This window comes from Hyla sarda, chromosome 2 (assembly GCF_029499605.1).
Source record: "Hyla sarda isolate aHylSar1 chromosome 2, aHylSar1.hap1, whole genome shotgun sequence".
NCBI lineage: Eukaryota > Metazoa > Chordata > Amphibia > Anura > Hylidae > Hyla > Hyla sarda.
This window is the reverse complement of record NC_079190.1, coordinates 219,554,609-219,574,269: the sequence shown is the minus strand read 5'-3', so window position 1 is coordinate 219,574,269 and position 19,661 is coordinate 219,554,609. Positions and strand designations below refer to the sequence as shown.

General features: G+C 40.1%; 1 protein-coding gene across 1 annotated transcript in view; it reads left to right on the top strand.

Moving 5' to 3' along the window:
• ANKFY1 (ankyrin repeat and FYVE domain containing 1) overlaps window positions 1-19,661 on the top strand; it is a 61,930-nt gene that overhangs the window by 9,785 nt on the left and 32,484 nt on the right. Inside the window, exons 2-9 of the mRNA XM_056556406.1 lie at window positions 350-542; window positions 6,960-7,078; window positions 11,227-11,362; window positions 11,478-11,601; window positions 12,943-13,092; window positions 13,319-13,484; window positions 13,561-13,765; window positions 15,666-15,734. Of these exons, the coding sequence (XP_056412381.1) occupies window positions 350-542; window positions 6,960-7,078; window positions 11,227-11,362; window positions 11,478-11,601; window positions 12,943-13,092; window positions 13,319-13,484; window positions 13,561-13,765; window positions 15,666-15,734 (1,162 nt within the window). The remainder of the gene's footprint in view (window positions 1-349; window positions 543-6,959; window positions 7,079-11,226; window positions 11,363-11,477; window positions 11,602-12,942; window positions 13,093-13,318; window positions 13,485-13,560; window positions 13,766-15,665; window positions 15,735-19,661) is intronic.

The window sequence follows — 19,661 nt, the reverse complement described above, 5'->3', positions numbered from 1 at the left end:
TAAGTTATTTAGTAACAGAGTTCCCCTTTAAGTAAATGGGATTTAAAATCTGTAGCATGTCATTTTGTGTCATTGGGGAAGGAAAAATCTACAGCAAATCTGAGGCAAAACCTGTGAGGATTTTGTGCGGCTTTGCTGCTGATCAGTCTAGTGTGCATTTACCCTTGTTAAATATTATAAACTTGTCAAATTTCTCCCGATAACCCAGAACAATAAGCAAACCAAAATAATGGAATTTTACTGGACGTGATTTTTACGTTTTTTTTGTTGATCCACAGCATCTTTAAGAATTGTAATGTTTGAATATCTTCTTATTTCATCTTCATTTTTGTTTAATTTTCTGTTAAAGAGGAAGTGGGCAAATTGCAGAAACACTTGGCTCTTCTACGCCAGGAATATGTGAAATTGCAGCAGAAACTGGCAGATACGGAGAAGAAATGTACCCTTCTAGCAGCGCAGACAAACAAAGAGGCTTCTGACGACTCCTTCATCAGCCGCCTGCTGGCAATTGTCGCTCACTTGTACCAACAGGAGCAGTACAGGTCAGTCGGAGGGATATTTCTTCCTTGTAGTCAAACTGCTTATGCTAAAATAGACGAGTGCTTTCATTTTCTCAGAATCTTCTTTTTTATTAAAGGCCTTACATTTATTTTGTATAAACATTTTCTATATCCACATTCCAACTCAAACAGCATTATTTCTGTGCCTTAAATCCTACCCACTTTTTCAGGCATTACGTGTCTTTAGATATTTTAATATTTTTTTACAGTTTTATTGGCAGTTGGTTATCTATATGAACCTTGGATGGTGACGCCTCAGTGAACAGTCCCAGACAAATTCATTCCATGTCTGCTGATCTGTGGTCACAGTTGGCATGCCATATTGCAGCAAAGTCAGACAACAATGAACATTTCCTCTGCATATATCAGTGGGACAGATATTATGAGGTTTCAGGCACAAGATGGGGTATTATTAGTTCTAAAAGTGACTCTTGTGTTTTGCAATGTCTAAACACTTAAAGGGGTACTCCACCCCAGACATCCAGTGCACGGAGCCAACTTCCGAATGACTGACAATGCGGGGCGGAGGCTCGGCCTCACGTCGAGGCCACGCCCCCTCAATGTAATTCTATGGATAGGGGATAAGATGTCTCGAAGCGGAGTACCCCATTAAGAGAGAAATAAAGCCATACCAGTGGTTGGCTACATCCCAGTTGCATAGATGTATGTAAGCCAGAAAAATCTATTAAAGATGAAAGGTGCTGGGATGTATTTCATTCTACTTTGCTTATTAATTTAACCCCTTAACGACCACGGACGTAAATGTACATTTAGGCCCTGTGTATGACCGCGAGCATCGGATCGGTGCTTACGTCATACACGGCAAGTTCCGGCTAGCATCAGCTGGGGACCCGCTGGTAATGGATGACGTGGCCATTAACTCCTCAGATGCCGTGATCAGTACAGATCACGGCAACTGCGGCAGTGCGCATGTTAAAATAGATGATCGGATCGCCCGCAGCGCTGCCACGGGGATCCGATCATCTGTAATGGCGGACAGTGGTCCCCTCACCTGCCTCCGTCCGTCTTCTGGCATCTCCTGCTCTGGTCTCAGATCGAGCAGACCAGAGCAGAAGATCACCGATAATACTGATGAATGCTATGTCCTATGCATAGCACTGAACAGTAGTGCTAGCAAATGATTGCTATAGATAGTCCCCGATGGGGGCATAAAAAGTGTTTAAAAAAAAATTTAAAATGTTAAAAGTTGAAAAATGTTAAAATAAAAAGTTTAAAAAAGTGAAAAATCCCCTCCCCCCCCAATAAAAAAGAACATTTTCAGTTTTTCCCATTTTACCCCCAAAAAGCATAAAACATTTTGTCACATTTTATTCCCAAAAATTTTTATAAAAAAATGATCTAAAATGTATAAATGTGGTATCAATAAAAAGTACAGATGACGTTGCCAAAAATGAGCCCTCCTACCGCCCTATATACGGAAAAATGAAAAAGTTATAGGTGGTCAAAATAGGGCGATTTTAGATTACTGATTTTGAACAAAAAGTTTTTAGATTTTTATTTTTTTATTTTTAAGCGGTACAAAAATATAAAAACATCTAGCCATGGGTATCATTTTAATGATATTGACCCACAGAATAAAGAACACATGTCATTTTTACCATAAATTGTACAGTGTGAAAACGAAACCCTCCAAAATGTGCTAAATTGTTTTACACATTTTTGCTGATTTTGAGTTGCAATCCACTGATTTTGGCAATGCATGATATGGAAGGGTTTTATAAACTGCACCTTTTTGTAAAAAGGCGCAAAAAAGGCGCAAAGCCACTGAAAAGTCTCTAAAATGACACCAGCCCAGACTTAGCGTAGCTTTTTGGTGTATGTGAAGAAAGAAATTTCAGAAAATGTGACCTGCACAAAATTTATCAAAGTCTCTGTGACCATTTAATAAATGTGGTGCTCCTACACATCACCAGCACACAATAAAAAGGAATGCTTCACTTACACTACAATGAGACATGCCGGCCTATATGTATAGGAAAGCAGTTGTGGAGGCCTGACTAAGTCTTCTATAGAAAGTCACACATATTGAGTCACACTGTTGATTGCAACCTCTTCATTTTAGCGGAAGATATGACAAACTCTTTTTGTTACTCAACAAAGATGTGTAACTAAGGCTCTGTTTACATCTTTAGCTTGACTGCCGTTACAACAACCATGACCTCAGTTGCCAGATGCATTGAACGATGGACATCAACTGTGCCCGACGGATCCTAATGGGGTCCAGTGGTTGTGTTATGGTGTCCATTGCTTTGATGATATCATTGATCATAATAATGGAGTCTTGAGTCTCCTGTTAGAAGCGAGTGGTGGTCACATGTGCGCACTGTCACCCTATTGCATATGGGTGCTGCTGGAGATAGCTGAGCACTGTAATCTTAAAACTTCCTATTGCTGCCAGTGTTAAAGTAGTCATGGGCCCATCATCCATTTATCCATGACTTGTACATACCTAGAATGCTTGGTAATGTGGAATGTGTTTGTGGTTTTTAGCAATGTGGGAATGTTGATTTTCCAAGATGACCACTTTCCTCCGTATGACTTTTATTAGCTCCGTCAGTGTAAATTCCATGCATATATGTTGGGGTTAAAAATCTTCAACAAACTACAAAACCGTGCAAATGAATAGAGTTTTAAAAAGCTCATATCATATGCTGTGACGCATTTAACCGCAATGCTGTGTGTGAAATGTGCGACCAAATCTGATTGTAACACAAGGTTTTCTCAGAGCTTTTTGCTGGGACACCCTTGCAATAAAAAAAATAAGGTAGAATAGGGTGCAACTTGATTTGTGGGAAGCATCCTCCATAGTCCAGTCAGTATGTGATTTATAAGAACTGAAGTGACTTAAAGGGGTATTCTGGCCAAATACATCTTATCCCCTATCCAGAGTAAAGAAGATAAGATGTCTGATTGCGGCGTTGGGACGGCCGTCATGCCCCCTCCCGTAGACATGAATGGGCGGGGTGTGACGTCACTTCTCCAGTCCAGGAAACAGAGGTTTTCGCGACTGGAGCAGCAGCCTGGCATTGAATGCGGGTGCTGCACGGAGATATCGGAGGTCCCAGCGGCGGGCCCTCTGCGATTAGACATCTTATCCCCTATCCTTTGGATAAAGGATAAGATGTCTTTGGCCGGAATACCCCTTTAACCTGTAATAGAAAAAACAAAAAAACTTTTGACATGTGACAGTCATGTCAAAAGCTTTGATCAGACAGGGTCTCACTGCTAATACCCCAATTAATAGAACAAACTGGGAGAAGTGCATGGAAGCAGGCATCACTCCCTGACTCTGGGCAGCTATTTCTGACTGTCACATGGTTTACTTGGTCCGTCTACATATTAATCAATAAGGTACACCTTCATTGCTGTCACCAGTTCTAAGGGGTCAAAACTGCTGACAGTGTCGCTAAAAATGTTACCAAACAGTTAAGTTACAGTTCCCTTATACAATTATATGTGAATTTAAAAACAGAGGAACAGTGGAGCAGTTGCCCATAGCAACCAGTCAGATTGCTGTTTTTCAGAGGCCTTTTTAAAAATGAAAGAAGCTATCTAATTGAATCGGATAAATCTCCCCGGGTGTTCTTTAACGTTTGTGCAATATTTTAGGTTTCAATGGTCATGTTCCAATATATAATACTTACACTGAATTGTCATACATTATATACATATTCCACCAATTTCACTTTTACGACCAGTATATTTTGCAGTTTTTGAACACCGAAAGTACCTTGTTTAATTGTGGCCCATAACTTTTAGTTATACTGTAGTATAAAAAAAATTGCAAATGTTTTTTCTATTTGTGCTTATTGGTGCAAAAAACCCTGAGAGCACCATAAAATATTGAGAGAAACACTTGCATATTACACTGCAGCCGTCCCTCTTCTATCCATGAGAATGATTATTGTGCTGTTCTCTCCGGCGCGCCCAGGAACTGCCACCTGAGTTTTGTTAGGAGTTATAGTTTTGCAACATCCTGAAGGCACCTTGGTTGGGATACACTCCTTTAGTTAGGGTCTTGGTGTTCAGATGTATTACAAGCATGTGACTTAATATTCCAGTGAAATAGAAAAAAATGACTGGGTTTTCTGCAGTGGTGACCAGTATGACTACTAACTTATTGCAAAGTAAGTTCCTGTGCACTTCTGGGATAGGAACTTTTATCACAGGATATGAGTAGAAAGCTGTAACGGAGAAAGTTTCTTGCAGATTCTTGCACTGGTCAGGTTTCCTGTTCTGTAACTTGCATTCCTGCCACTGATTCCATTCATTGATATTCTGTATGAAGTCCTGTATGTTTTCATTGTAGACTATCATGTATCCTAGTATGACCAATTTTATTCCTTGCAGTACAATTTTTTTCATGGAATTGTATGCCTGCTACTTTTAGGATACATGCACACAGGCAAAAACCTGCCAGTTGTCTCCGGCAGTGTGAAGCCCGTTGTTTTAGGATTGAGAATAGTGCTTGCACTGTCTTTTTCTCTAGCTATTCTCTTGGAAAATAACGGCGCCCGACGGACCCCGTTGACTATAATGGGGTCCATCGGGACCTGTTATTGGCCGTTATGACCTGTCAAACTGCAAAAAAAAAAAAAGGGAGGTTGACAGCCGAATTTGACGGGACATACCGGCAGCAGTGTGAAAGGGGCCTAAGATTGTTTATATGACTTGCACCTCCTTTACCAATAATGACCACCATAGGCTTTTATTTATTTTTTTAGCTGCCCCCTCTTGTTGTTACCTAATATTTCTATTTTGAGTGTTTTTATTTTTTCTAAAGAGGTTTTTCAGGTAGTACATATAAATCTATATATTCTTTAGAATTGGTAAATAAAGTACAATTTCAGTATTTTGTTTTTCATTCTGTGTGTTATACAGTGGTCCCTCAACATACGATGGCAATTGGTTCTAGACGGACAATTGTTTGTTGAAACCATTGTATGTTGAGGGATTCGTACCATGAATCATACTCGCGCATCCCTGCCGCTCTGACCCATCTGTTCGCCGCTCCTCTGCTGCTGTATCACTACTACATGTGAGCTGCAAAGTGATGACAGCAACAGGGCAGCGGCGAAATGACGGGCGGAAGCGGCAGGGACATGTGAGTAGCATTCAGCGGGGCGAATGGGGCACATTAAGTGAAACAGTCAGCGCTGCCAGATAGCCGTTTTTTAGATGACCCCCTACACACAGGAGCATTGTATGTTGATGCTGCCTTCAACATATGATGGCCTCTGATAGGCCGTCATATGTTGAAATGATCGTATGTCGGGGGACTTCTGTATAGTATTTGTGCTTTAAACTCCAACTAATCCTACACCTAACTCATTATTTCTGTGCTTTTATTCTTTTTCCTCCACATAGCTGTAGAACACTTTGCTAAAAATGCACTTTTAAAGCCTTTTTAATATATTATTATAACAATTAATAACATTTAACCACAAAAAAATAACTAGCAAAAAACTCGAAGTACTGTGACGCTATTCTCCGAAGGGTAGGGGATAAATGTCTGATCGCAGGGAGGTCCGACCACTGGGACCACCTGCGATCTCCTTCTTGGAGCCTCTCTTCTTGTGCACTGAGTGATCTCTGCTCAGTACAAGAAGATTGTAAACCCCTGTCCCGCACGAAGTGGTGGTCAACATGACTCTCTATGGAAGAGCTGAAGATACACGAATGCTGTATCTTTGGCCCTCCTATAGAGATGCATGGAGGAGAGGTGTTGACCCCGCTCTGTGCATGGGGAGAGCTGGGTGCCAGGCGGGAGATCACAGTGGGTCCCAGCGATCGGACCCTTGCGATCAGGCACTTATCCCTTTCTTTTGAATAGAGAATAAATTGTTTAGCACCACAGTACTTCAAGTAAGTAAATTTATTTTGTGGTTAAAGAAAACCTGTCATCACTTTTATACTGCCTGATTCTCTCCACCCTTCCAGCCTTGATCGATAAAGGTCTTTCTGTTTAGGTATAGGGATAAATCTATCAAGGCCAGCTGGGTATGGGTCCACCCCAATGACTCATGGCTCAGGCATCATGAAAGTGATGACAGGTTTCCAAAATGTAATACTTGCAGAAATTGCTCTCGATATACAAAGATATATTTTTTTTATTATTTATTTAGCAACAGTAGCACAAAAAAAATCTATCCTGTCTGTCTCTATCGATCTATCTACCTACCTACCTATCTATCTATCTCTATCTATCTACCTACCTACCTATCTATCATGGGGTACAAGTCTCTTTACTATAGGCAGTGATGTGGTTGTGTTATGACGGATAGTTGATGAAATGATTTTAGGTAACGATTGTTATAAGGCTGTAAAGCGGTAAGAGATCACACCAGTCTCAAATATTCCTTTCCTTTTGTGCCTCAGTGACCTGAAGATAAAAGTTGGAGACCAGAAGATGAATGCTCATAAGTTTGTGTTGGCTGCCAGAAGTGAGGCATGGAGTCTGGCCAATTTGGCATCTACAAAGGAACTAAACCTGTCAGGTGAGAAAAAAGAGTTCTGCTCTTTAAAGGGAATGTTATGTTAAACAACAGACTTTTAGGGGATATTTTCTAAAATGTTTCACTTTATATCTATATTTTTAATAATAATTAATTCTTGCAGTTTTCTGTCTGGCTGTAAAACTTAATAGTAAGCTGACACGACCTGTTCTGTAGAGAAATCTAGTTAGGGGAAGTTGGGTCACAAGATGTGATGGACCGAGTTCACCTTCTCCCATCTCTCTGCACAGTAACCTCTGCAGGGGTCAGAGTGCATGCCTAGAAAACTTTCCCGTAAAACTTGCTGTAAAATATATCTTTTAAATGCTGTTAGGAAGCTCATGCAATATGGCTGCCTACATAATAATGTAATAAAAGTGAAATAAAAAAAAATCTACAGACAGGAAAAAGACTGATTAAAAAAAAAAAAGTTTCAGTATCTGGCTCTATTCAGTATAAAAATTTAGATGATACATTCACTTTACAATTAGATTTAACTAGATTCTATATTTACATGTTTCTCAGTTCAGTACAAATTGTAGAGGAATTTCGTAATAAAATCACATATCGCCTATCCGCAGCATAGGTGATAAATGTGTGATCACTGCAGGTCAACCTCTGGGACCCCAGGGGCCCCTTGTGAATGAAGCAGCAGGGCATGATTACCGCTCCTGGCTTTGCTTTGGGGATGACTAGCACTGGAGATTGCCAGCACTTGGAAGCTAGCACTGGGAACTCTGTTGTCAAGATCACTGGGGGTCTCGGAAGTCTGTCCAACGGCAATCACACATTTATTGATAATGGTGAGAACCTTTTAATGTCCGTATTTCAATACTATTTTTATGTATTATATGTTACTATTTAAATAGGAAAAATGGTGTTCAAATACATTTATTAATGTATCTTTATAGTATTGTAGGTCTGTTTTGTTTTTTAATTTTATAAACAGACAAGAGCACTCCATAGCATAAAACAGCATTGCTGGGGGAATCGCTGAATGTAACTGGCACTTAAGCCAAGTTGTTGTGCACACCATACACAACAATGGAACAGAGGATAAGATATGAGGTCCTCCTGCAGCCTTCCTGTCCGCGTGCAGTGAATCAATCAGAGGAATGCTTCAGAACAGAAATGCAGGATGATCCTGCGTTTCTGTTCTGAAGCATTCCCCTGATCAATTCATTTTGTCAGTTTTTTTTATTATACAGAGTTCCAAATCTGCATATGCATGTTGTCCGTATACAACCACCACTAGAGGAAGTGGTGGAAGCCACAGTGAAACCTCTCCAAATGACAATCTCCTTCATTACATTTAGTACTGCAATGTACTGATCGAGCAGTTGCCTGTTCACGTCTTCTAGAGGGACTCAAAGTGAAATAAGAAAAAAAAAAGTTAAAATTTAATAAGTAAAACCTAATTGGTATGAAATTTATGAATGCAAATTTAAATGACCAAACTATTAAAATAATGATTTAAAAGAGAATCTGACAGCTAGTTCACCCACACCAAACCCAGAATACTATGTTATAGTGCGGGTGAACAGCTCAGGGGTCACTTACTTAAATCTGTTGATTATGTACAGAGTTATGGTTGTAAATAGTTTTAATCCTAATGCGCTCCAGTGCACATTGGAGGCGCGGAGCCAACTGGCCAAACTCCCCTGCCTCATCTATATTCACTCCCCGACTCACCCCGGCTTGATTATTCAAATTCTTACTCTCGCGTCAATAGGACGAGAGAGACGGCAGAGTTGGGGGGAGTGAGCGCATCTTTATTCACCACTGAAGCCTTTCTACACCCAACTTCCATTTCCAGCAGAGCATTCACCTCCCCCCACTGGCTCTCACATCCCAGTGACCTAAGAGTGAAGATTTTGCATAATCAAGCTGGTGGCAGGCTAGGGAGCTCGGCAAGCTGGCTCCCCGCCTCCAGTGCGCATTAGGAATAAAACTATTTACCATAACTCTGCACATAACCAACAGATTTAGGTAAGCGACCCCTCATTTTACAGCTGTTCACCCACACTAATAACCCACTATACTGGGTTTAGTGCAGTAATACAATACAGGAATTTAGGTACACTACTGTGGTAGATGTATACAATGACATTGGCTATCCCTCAACACTGATGTTAAAATTGAGACATTCGCCAGTATATGAAGGACATACTAGAGCCCACACACCAACGCCAAGGTTTCTCAAATGGCACGGGACTGAACGCTAAACCTGCCTGTGTGTGATAAGCAAAACAGGGGCCAGTGGGCAATTACGGCAGCATTAGGCCACTCACAGCGTCCTCCCAGGTACCCTCCAGCGTGGCTAAGCACACATACAATGGGAGGAAGGAGGCAGACTGCAAGCCCCACCTAAGTTGGCTAATATAGGGGCATGGCCTCACAGGTGCTACCTTAATGCTGCCTGGAAGATGTTCAAGGCGCATTACATATGGAGTTTACACACCTCCAAGTATAAAATTTAAACAACAACAAAAACGTGGTCTCAAATGGCAGGAGGTGCTCAACCCCAAATGCGGTTGTGCATTTATACTGGGGGAGCAGATCCTGCCCTTGTAGTCCATTGCTAGGGGCGATCCCCAGCATAAAAAATGCATACAATGGAGGATACCTCCAGCGGACTACAAGTGCCATAATAGAATCCTACACCAGATAGATGGTGTGCATGTGTAACAATTAGAATAATACAATGGGTTTAGTGCGGGTGAACAAGCTGCAGTTTCTCTTTAAATAACACAGAATTTTGGAGTATATTTAAAGAGACTTGTCATTAAATGTCAGGTAGAGAAAAAGCTTGTGTAAATATATTTGCGTTTTGTTATACCCTTTTTTAATAGAAATCCTCAAATCACATGATCAAAGAATCACATGACTTGTAGTGAGAAAAACGTGACATAAAAATGCATAGAAACTTTTGCATTTTTATTTGGGGGATGGGGGACAAAAACTGCATCACACAGGAAAAAATAAAATATTCTGTACAAAAAAACCTGTCTTCAGGAAGCCTTAAAATGTCATCATATACTGCTGATTTTTCACCTGCAAAATCCAGATGGAAACACTAGTTCAGACTGGTCTGAATATTCTCTTAATCAATAGAAGCTGTAGTTTACCACAGTGCAGACCCAAACAAAATGGCACTGCACAATGGTGTTGAAATATTGTACTTCCTCCTTTTCCACTCCAAAAAAAGAAGGGAGGTGGGAGGTCACCAGCGGGGAGAAGGGTAAGGCTAAATTTGCAGCAGCCATGTTACACTTTGTTGTAGATTCTGCCATGTTGGCTCCCTCTTCTGGTCAACAATGAGAAATATGAAACATTATTGTTTTATGTTTCATATTTCCTGACAAGTGGGGAAAAAAATAAACATTTCCAAAAATATATTAAAATTTGGACAAATTAATTTAATCTCTAGATAAAAAATAAAGTTAAATAGGTGACACATTACCTTTAAATGGAACCCATAACATTGGGCAAGCAGTCTGATCTGCCAGAATCATGTTATAGAGCAGCAGAAGCAGAGAAGATTGATAAAAGATTTAGTGTATGTTGTAGCCTTTTCATTTAAATCTCTCCTTATTCTGAGTCAAAGAGTCCAGTGGGCGGTCCTACTAGGTAATTGACAGCTGTCTCATACAGAAAAGACTGTAACTCATTCAGTTAGACCACCCAATAGATTAATAAGTACAAAGAAATCAGGAATTCAATTAATAAATTACAAGTTATACTAAATATTTTACTCTATATCTTTATCTGTTCTGCTCCTTTTGCTCTACAACATGATGTCTCCAGATTTGACTGCATTTTCATGGGGTCATGTTCCCTTTAAGGGGTTATGATACCTTTTATCTTCGAGAATAGTGATGGTGCACATAAGCTGAACAACATTAAATTGTCAGCTGCTACTGTTGTAAATGTGGAGTTTTTGCAACTTTAACCTGGTGCATGCAGCCTGTTTGGTAATTGCTGTGGCCTATACAGGTTAGCCTGAGCAAAGTTCGGGCTGACTCCCTCTAAATTTGTGTAAATTAAATATAAATAAATTAATCTTTAAATCTTTATAATACAAATGCATCTCTGTGAGGTTACAGTGTACAGAATAAAGCATTGTTTACCATAGCTTGATCTATCCTCAGATTCTAACCCCGAGGTGACTATGGCAATGCTTCGTTGGATCTATACAGATGAGCTGGACTTGCGGGAAGATGATGTCTATTTAACAGAATTGATGAAGCTTGCAAATAGATTTCAGCTTCAACTCTTGAGAGAACGGTACATTGTTTTTCCTCAAGCTTTATTGTATTTGTTTTTTTGTATGTACTATATGGCTTGAGAGAGACATTTATGTAGAATAATCAGAAAAATATTGTTTTTATCTTTGTGGTAGGTGTGAAAAGGGTGTCATGTCACTGGTCAATGCGAGGAACTGTATCCGTTTCTATCAGACAGCAGAAGAACTCAATGCCAGCACGTTATTGAACTATTGTGCCGAGATCATTGCAAGTCACTGGGTATGGTTATTCATAGTCTCCTTGTTTCTGAACACAATTGGTGAAAAAAAAAATAAAAAATAAAAAATATATATATTATAAATGTCAACAATTTTTCACTCAAATTATACTAGACATTATAGTTTAGGAATTTTGCATAGGGTTGAACTTAAAGGGGTACTCTGACAAAAAACATTATCCCCTATCCAAAGGCAGCGGAGCTTCCACGTTTGTGACGTCACGCCAGGCCCCCTCCATTCATGTTTATGGGAGGCGTAGCCGTCATGCCTACTGCCATACATGAATAGCGGCATAGCGGCTGTAGTCGACAGTCATCCAGCACTGAGTTTGCTCCGTGCTCAGATGACTGGGATGCCGTGCTGGAAATAGTGGCGAGACCCCCATGATCAGACATCGTATCCCCTATCCTTTGAATAGGGAATAAGATGTCCAGGGCCAGAGTACCCCTTTAAAGGGGTTATCGCAAGATTAAAACCTATCACAAGATAGGTGATAAATATTTGATTGGTGGGGGGTCCCTTGACTCCCATGTGAATATAGTGGCAGCCTACATGCTCAATCACCACTTTATTCACTCACTATAGCACTGCTGAAGATTGAGGATTACAGCACTCTACTCTCTTCAGAAGTTTCTTAGCAAGTCAATGGAGCAGCAGCCAGGCATGTGCACTGCCACCCTATTGACTCAGGGAACAAGGGAACCAAGTTTTCGTGATCACTGAGGGTCCTATTAGTTGGACCTGCAGCGATCAGACAATTAGACGCAATTTAAAGGATATAAATCATCTTTATTGTTTTGAACATTGATTTTTTTAAAAAAAATTTTAATAACCCTTCGGGTGAGTCCACACCTCTCAAGGGGGGATAAAGAAGTCTGAGGTTGCATGCAGTAGTCATGGTGTGGCCACCATCATGTAAATCGGCACACTTTTCTAATTCATTGTTAATGGCCCTGCTGTTTTATGTGCTAAATCATGCAGTCATTACCAATCAATTTAAAGCAGCACCAATAATGATCCAAGGTAGTACAGTATGTGAACTGGTGACAGGATCAAGTGAACGCATGTATACATTGTTTACTTGGGAAAGCCATTGCAACAGGATGCACTCTGGGAGGAAGGCAAGCTGGCAAAGACAGGGTGATAATCTGTGCAATGCTCTGCTGGAAAATCTTAGGTCCTGGCTTTCATGTGGATGTTACTTTGATTTGCACCACCAACCTAAGCATTGTTGCAGAACAAGTATGCTCCTTCATGGCAGTAGTAATCCCAATTTCTTGTCACTTGTATTCTGTAGTAATGTAATGTTAATGTAATTTGTTATTATTTTGTTGTATTCTAGGATGATCTAAGGAAGGAAGACTTCAGCTCAATGAGTGCTCAGCTTTTGTACAAAATGTTTAAATCAAAGACCCAGTTCCCCTTACACAAAGCAATAAAGGTGGAAAGAGAAGATGTTGTTTTTTTGTATCTGATAGAAATGGATTCCCAGGTATGGTAACATTGTAAACATATGGAATTAAAGTGTTACTGTCATTAACTTTTGATATGTTGCACTGACATGTCTGGAGTTAAGATCGGTCGGGGTTTTAGTCCAAGACCCCTTCTGATGATTAATTATAGACAGGCGCCATAGACTATACTGAAGCTCATCTACTGTTATAATTAAAAATGATCTATTTATTAATAACATTATACCATGTCCATTTTCTTTTCAGTTACCTGCAAAGTTAAATGAGCTGGATCAAAATGGAGATCTTGCCCTGGATCTTGCCCTGTCTCGGAAGCTGGAGAGCATAGCTACAACATTAGTTAACAGTAGGGCAGATGTTGATATGGTAGACAAGAAAGGTTGGAGTCTGTTGCACAAAGCAATCCAAAGGGGTAAGTAGATATTATCAAGCAATATTTTGCGTGATAAGTATATATTGCTATCCATCTAATATTTATATTTCTACAGATGATAAATTTGCTGCCAATTTCTTAATAAAAAATGGTGCCCTTGTAAATGCTGCTACAATTGGGGAACAAGAGACACCACTCCATCTTGTAGCTGCTTGTACAATGAAGGACCGATCTCTGGAAGTGATGTCTGATATAGCACAAATTGCTGAGGCACTTTTGCATGCAGGAGCTAATCCCAACATGCAGGACTGTAAAGGAAGGTAGGTGAATGCCGTTGCTGTATCTTTTGTGGCTTGTTTATGGTTTTATCAAGAAAACCCATTTTCATATACCCTATAAAAAAGTTGAGTTCGTAGAAGGAAAGCAAGCGGATGGGGGATAAGATGTATGATCGCAGGGGTCTCGCCGCTGGGACCCCCGCGATCTCGGTGCAGCCCCTGGCATTCTGTGCTGGGCGCTGCCTCCGGGATGTGATGTCACGGCCACGCCCACTCATGACGTCACGCCTTGGGACAAGACCCCTGCAGTCCTATATCTTATGCCCTATCCTTTATTCTTTTGTCTGGTAGGGGTTCCAGCAGTTGGATCCTCACTGATCAGCACCCTACTTTTTGCACATATAATGCAGTGTCTTCTATTTTATTCCAGCTCAGCTGTTCCAACACATTTTACTTTTATCTGTGTCTCCTGGATGCAGATTCTCTTGTCTTGATGTATGATGCAGCCTGACACTTCTCCCCCTATGTGTAAAATCTCACAGAGAAACCACTTAAAAGGAGACAGGCTGCAACTTTATCACTTATAGTACTCTACACTGTAAGGAAGGAGACAGCGAATCTATGTCACTTACTGCACTTAATTCAGTGATGAGACTCCTCCCCCCCCTGAGGCATCATGGGAAATGTAGGCAACACTAGAAAACCTTTTCAGAGAGGAAAGAGGAATTCACATAGCAGACAATAAATGCATGCCACATTAGCTAAGATAGGTATACACAAGGCATACACAACATTCTCTACTTATTATTTAATAGCAAAAATGAAAATTAGCCCAGTCATTGAGGGTTTAAAGTATTTTTTTAGGTCTGCCTATTAATAAAGACCTTATTTACATACTATTTCGGTTGAAATTATTTTTTATTCCAGGACAAGTACATTGTGTTCCCGCTTTAGTCCCTTGGACAAGTAGTTTTTTTTGTTTTTTTTTTTTTGTTTCCTTCTGCCTACTTCTATTGATAAGGCCTGGCATCGTTTTATTTTACTCCTTTAATAAGTTTTTGCAACTAATTTAGTATCCCAGTATAATAGGAAATCCAATATTGCTACTATGTGATATTCATTGGGAATTTACTTAGGTCATGTGGTATAAGTGATGGATTTTGAGAGCTTAGTCAGTAATCCTGTGTGAGGCATTACCATTAGATCAATGATGACCGTCACTATTGTACTTAATGCACAAGCTTTGTCGCATAATTTCAGCCTTAAAGATACAGATGCAGGAATTAATTGAGTATAGCTACTTTATGTAAGAATTTCCTTTTAATTCCTCTTATTTGGAAATATGTATTTATAGAACCTGACATGAAATTCAGTATTTTTTATTGTTGCCAAATAGAAATCCAGTAGCAATTAAAAAAAGAATTAAAGATTCACTGTCAATTTATCCTGTAAATAAAGTAACTTTAGGAGATAGATGTTAAAGGGGTAGTCCAGTGGTGAAAAACTTATCCCCTATCCTAAGGATAGGGGATAAGTTTGAGATCGCGGGGGGTCCGACCGCTGGGGCCCCCTGCGATCTCTCTGTACGGGGCCCCGGCTCTCTGGCACGATGCGGCGGCCGACACGCCCCCTCAATACATCTCTATGGCAGAGCCGGAGATTGCCAAAGGCAGCGCTTCGACTCTGCCATAGAGTTGTATTGAGGGGGCGTGTCGGCACGCCCCCTTCCCGTGGGCTGTCGGGCCCCGTACAGGAGATCGCAGGGGGCCCCAGCGGTCGGACCCCCCCCCGCAATCTGCAACTTATCCCCTATCCTTCGGATAGGGAATAAGTTGTTCACCACTGGGTCACCACTGGACTACTCCTTTAAAGGCCTTTTTCTCCACCATTAAAGAACAACCAGACATTGATTTATCTGAACTCTTGTCCTCTTTGCTTTCAGGACTCCTGTACATACAGCTATTCTTTCTAGAAATGAATACGTGTTTAACCAGCTGCTTCAATGCAAACAGTAAGTAATAAATAGTTTGCGGTAATTTTTAGCTGGTTTGTTGTAGTCTATAAAATCCTTAGCCCACTAATAACATTCTGCTATTAAATAAGTTCAGGTTGAGGCCAAGTTCACTCCATGTTTATGTTGTACAGCAGATTCATACATTTTTCTCTGAAAACAAAAAAAATGGACTTCCTTGGTGTGAATATTCTTTACCCAGATTCATCCTAAGGCTGCTGACATATATTTTTGTAATATGACATCTGGGGTCCATAAGAGTATATAACTGCATGATAATTGTTACCGTCGGCATCATTTTTGTGAATGCTCTTTAAATAAAAATCACTTTTCCAAAGAGATCTATGAGGAGGTTTTATTATTTATTTTAAGAGCGAAAAGAACAAGATCTTACAAGGATTGGAGATTTTATTTGGAATGGTATCGGGAGATTAGGTCAGAGATGTATGGAGGGTGCAGGATAATTCCTTGGGCTATAAATAGCCAGAGAATCAATTGGCAGGGGAATAAAAAAGAAGACTTTAAAAAGAGATGGCTTAAAGGGGTATTTTAAAGGGTACCTTTCATCAAAAAAACTTTTGATATATTATAGATTAATGAATGCAGAATAACTTTCCAATAGCATGTTATTTAAAAATATGCTTCTTTCTATTAAATTTTCCACTTTGAAAAAATTACCACTAGCCCTTTTTTTTTTTTTTTTTTTTTTATAGATTTCAGACTCATGCTGGAGTCCTAAATGTCAGACTGCAGCAGGGACACAGACAAACTCAGCACTGCTCCCTGCCAGGGAGTTTATCTGTGTTGTGGCTGCAGTCTGAGATTTAGGACTCCAGCATGAGTCTGAAATCTATAAAAAAGGACTGGTAGGGAGACCCCTGGTGGTAATTTTTTCAAAGTGGAAAATTTTATAGAAAGAAGCATATTTTTTTTTTATAACATGCTATTGGAAAGTTATTCTGCATACATTAATCTATAATATATCGAAAGTTTTTTTGGATGAAAGGTACCCTTTAATTATCAACTGGATGGGGGAAAAATAGTGGTTGGTGTGGGTCAGACCTCAATGACCCTGACAGTCCTAAGAATAAATGTAGCAGCAATACACATGTGCTGCCAGCACTCCATTAATTTTTTATGGGGCTTCCGAACATTGTCGTACTTGGGTGTAATGGGGGAAGGATAATAGTAATGTATCTTTCTTTAAGATGAACGAATGAATGCAGTGGAATAATTGAGTAGTTTAATGTAACTTAAAGGGTACCTTTCATCAAAAAAACTTTTGATATATTATAGATTAATGTATGCAGTATAACATTCCAATAGCACATATAGACAAGGAGAAGCGCTCCTAGTGTGATAACGTATTGTAAAAAGGAGATGGAAAAAGCAAAAATGCTCACAGAGTATAGTTGTACTACAGCCAAGTACAACTATGGTGTAAACATGGGATAACCCTCAACGGGCGAAGATCGGCAGCCGCTCCTGGCAACACAGGTGAAGCACTCAGACGGATCCCTCCAAGGAACAGCACAGGATAAAAGCGGCGCACAAGACTTCACAGGTAAAATGATTTATTTACCCGGCATGCAACGCGTTTCGCTGGACAACCAGCTTCATCAGGCATGTTAGGGGTAGGGACACATAAGGTATTTATACATAGTTATTAACCCATACATTGCTGATGTAAAAGCAATGTGCAGTAACACATAAAAAAAAACACGTAAAAACTGGTAAATAAAAATGCAACAAACATATACTAAACCAGATAAATATAAAAGATATCTAGAAAAAATATAATAAAATATAAAGGAAAAAAATAATATATATATATAATAATGGAAAGCAGGTCATGCTACCCAGCGTTCTCAATCATCTCATTTAAACCACCAGGAAAAAGGGAACCAAGTGAAAAAATCCAGTATGATTCTCTGTTAATTTACCTTTGGAAACGATTTTTTATAGTAGATGGTATAACTTCAATAATTTTTTATTTTATACAATCAAAATTAGCTGCATGGATCTGACAGATATGTTGTGAGACACTGTGTAATGGTTATGGGGCGTTTCGAGTCCTCACATATCGCACAGTCCCCTTTAATCAATATGTTGCCTTTTATAGGCGATATATTGATGACAGGTTCTTTTCTCCAAGCACAAGAGTTTGTGGATACCCTTAACTTGAACACCTGGGGTTTAAAATTTACTTTACACTGTTCTCCCTCTTCTATTGATTTTCTTGATCTCCAACTCAGAAAGGATTCTGACGGCAGCATAAAAACTAAAATGTTTTTTAAACCAGTGGACATAAATAGCCTGTTGGACTTCAATAGTTCCCATTATCCTCAGTGGATTCGCAATGTGCCCTATGGGCAATATTTGCGTATCAGGAAAAATTGTACCTCTAATATTGATTTTTTTAGAGCAATCTCGTATTTTACAGAGCCGCTTTAGAGAGAAAAATTATCCTAAATCTATTATAAATAAAGCTTTCAATCGGGCTAAGGTGCAACGACAGGAGGATTTGATAACCTCAAAAACAGCTGCTAATAACATTGAGAAGGAGACTACAAACCTTACAATAGATAAATGTAAAAATAATAAAAAAACTAAGAATTACAGTTATAATTTTATCACTAATTTTAATTGTGCAGCACCTAAGATAAAAACAATACTCAATAAATATTGGTATATATTAAAAGGTGATCCGATTCTTAAAGATACTTTGTCAGAACACCCGGGCGTCACATTCCGCAGATCACAAAATCTGCGGAATCTGGTGGCCCCCAGTGATGGTTTGAAGAATAATCGATCTGTTATATCTAATTCTGTAGTACAAGATAATGGCACTATTCCATGTGGATAAATGAGGTGTAAATGTTGCACTATGATAGAGAAAGGTGATAACTTTATCTGTAATACTTCAAAGAAAACCTTTTGGATCAAAGGAGTGTATGGCTGCGAAAGCAGCTATGCGATATATCTTTTATCTTGTATTTGCGGTATGTGGGCCGCACCGTTCAGATGGTGCGGTCCCGCATGAATAAACACTGGTCCAATGTAGGAAAGCAGCTCATGTTACACAGTGTCTTACGACATATCTGTCAGATCCATGCAGGTAATTTTGATGATATAACTTCAATTATTTTTTATTTTATACAATCGACTATAAAAAATTGTTTCCAAAGGTTAAAGAGTACCTGTCATCATCTAAACTTTCCCTGATCCCCCTCCCCATCTGTCCCTTACTCTAACTATGCCTATCCCTTTGTTTATTGAGGTTTAAAATGCTGTGGAAATACCTTTTTTTTCATCCCTCTTCATTAGCTCAGGAGCACTGTCTTTCTGAGGGGTGGAAGGAGGCGGGTCCCGGCAGGCATGATGTCACATGAAGCCTGGCTGGGACTCTGCTTCTGCCAGTCTTCCTGTATGCTGCTCTCCCCCTGCAGCAGTGTTTCCCAACCAGGGTGCCTCCAGCTGTTGCAAAACTACAACTCCCAGCATGCCCAGACAGCCAGCAGCTGTCCGGGCATGCTGGGAGTTGTAGTTTTGCAACAGCTGGAGGCACCCTGGTTTGGAAACACTGCTCTGCAGTGTGCATACAGACTAAGTACAGGGGAGGGACGACAGCCTCTGTCTCTCTCCTGTGTCTCACTGCACTAAAAAGTCAATGCTGAGAACCAGGGGCTGAGGGAGCAATTACAGAGGCAGTGATTAAGATGAATGTCAGGGGGGGGGGGCACAGAGAGATAACGTGTGGTGAGGGGCAGGGAGAACACAGAGCAGGGGGAGGTGACTGGCTGTTATGAGAGGCATCTGCAGGCTTGTAGCTCACAGTGCTGCTCCAGGCTGGGAGCGAGTCCTGAGCTGAGAGTACTGAACTTCCGGTGGAAGGACCAGTGCCCTTTCAGCATTAGTCCTAAAAGC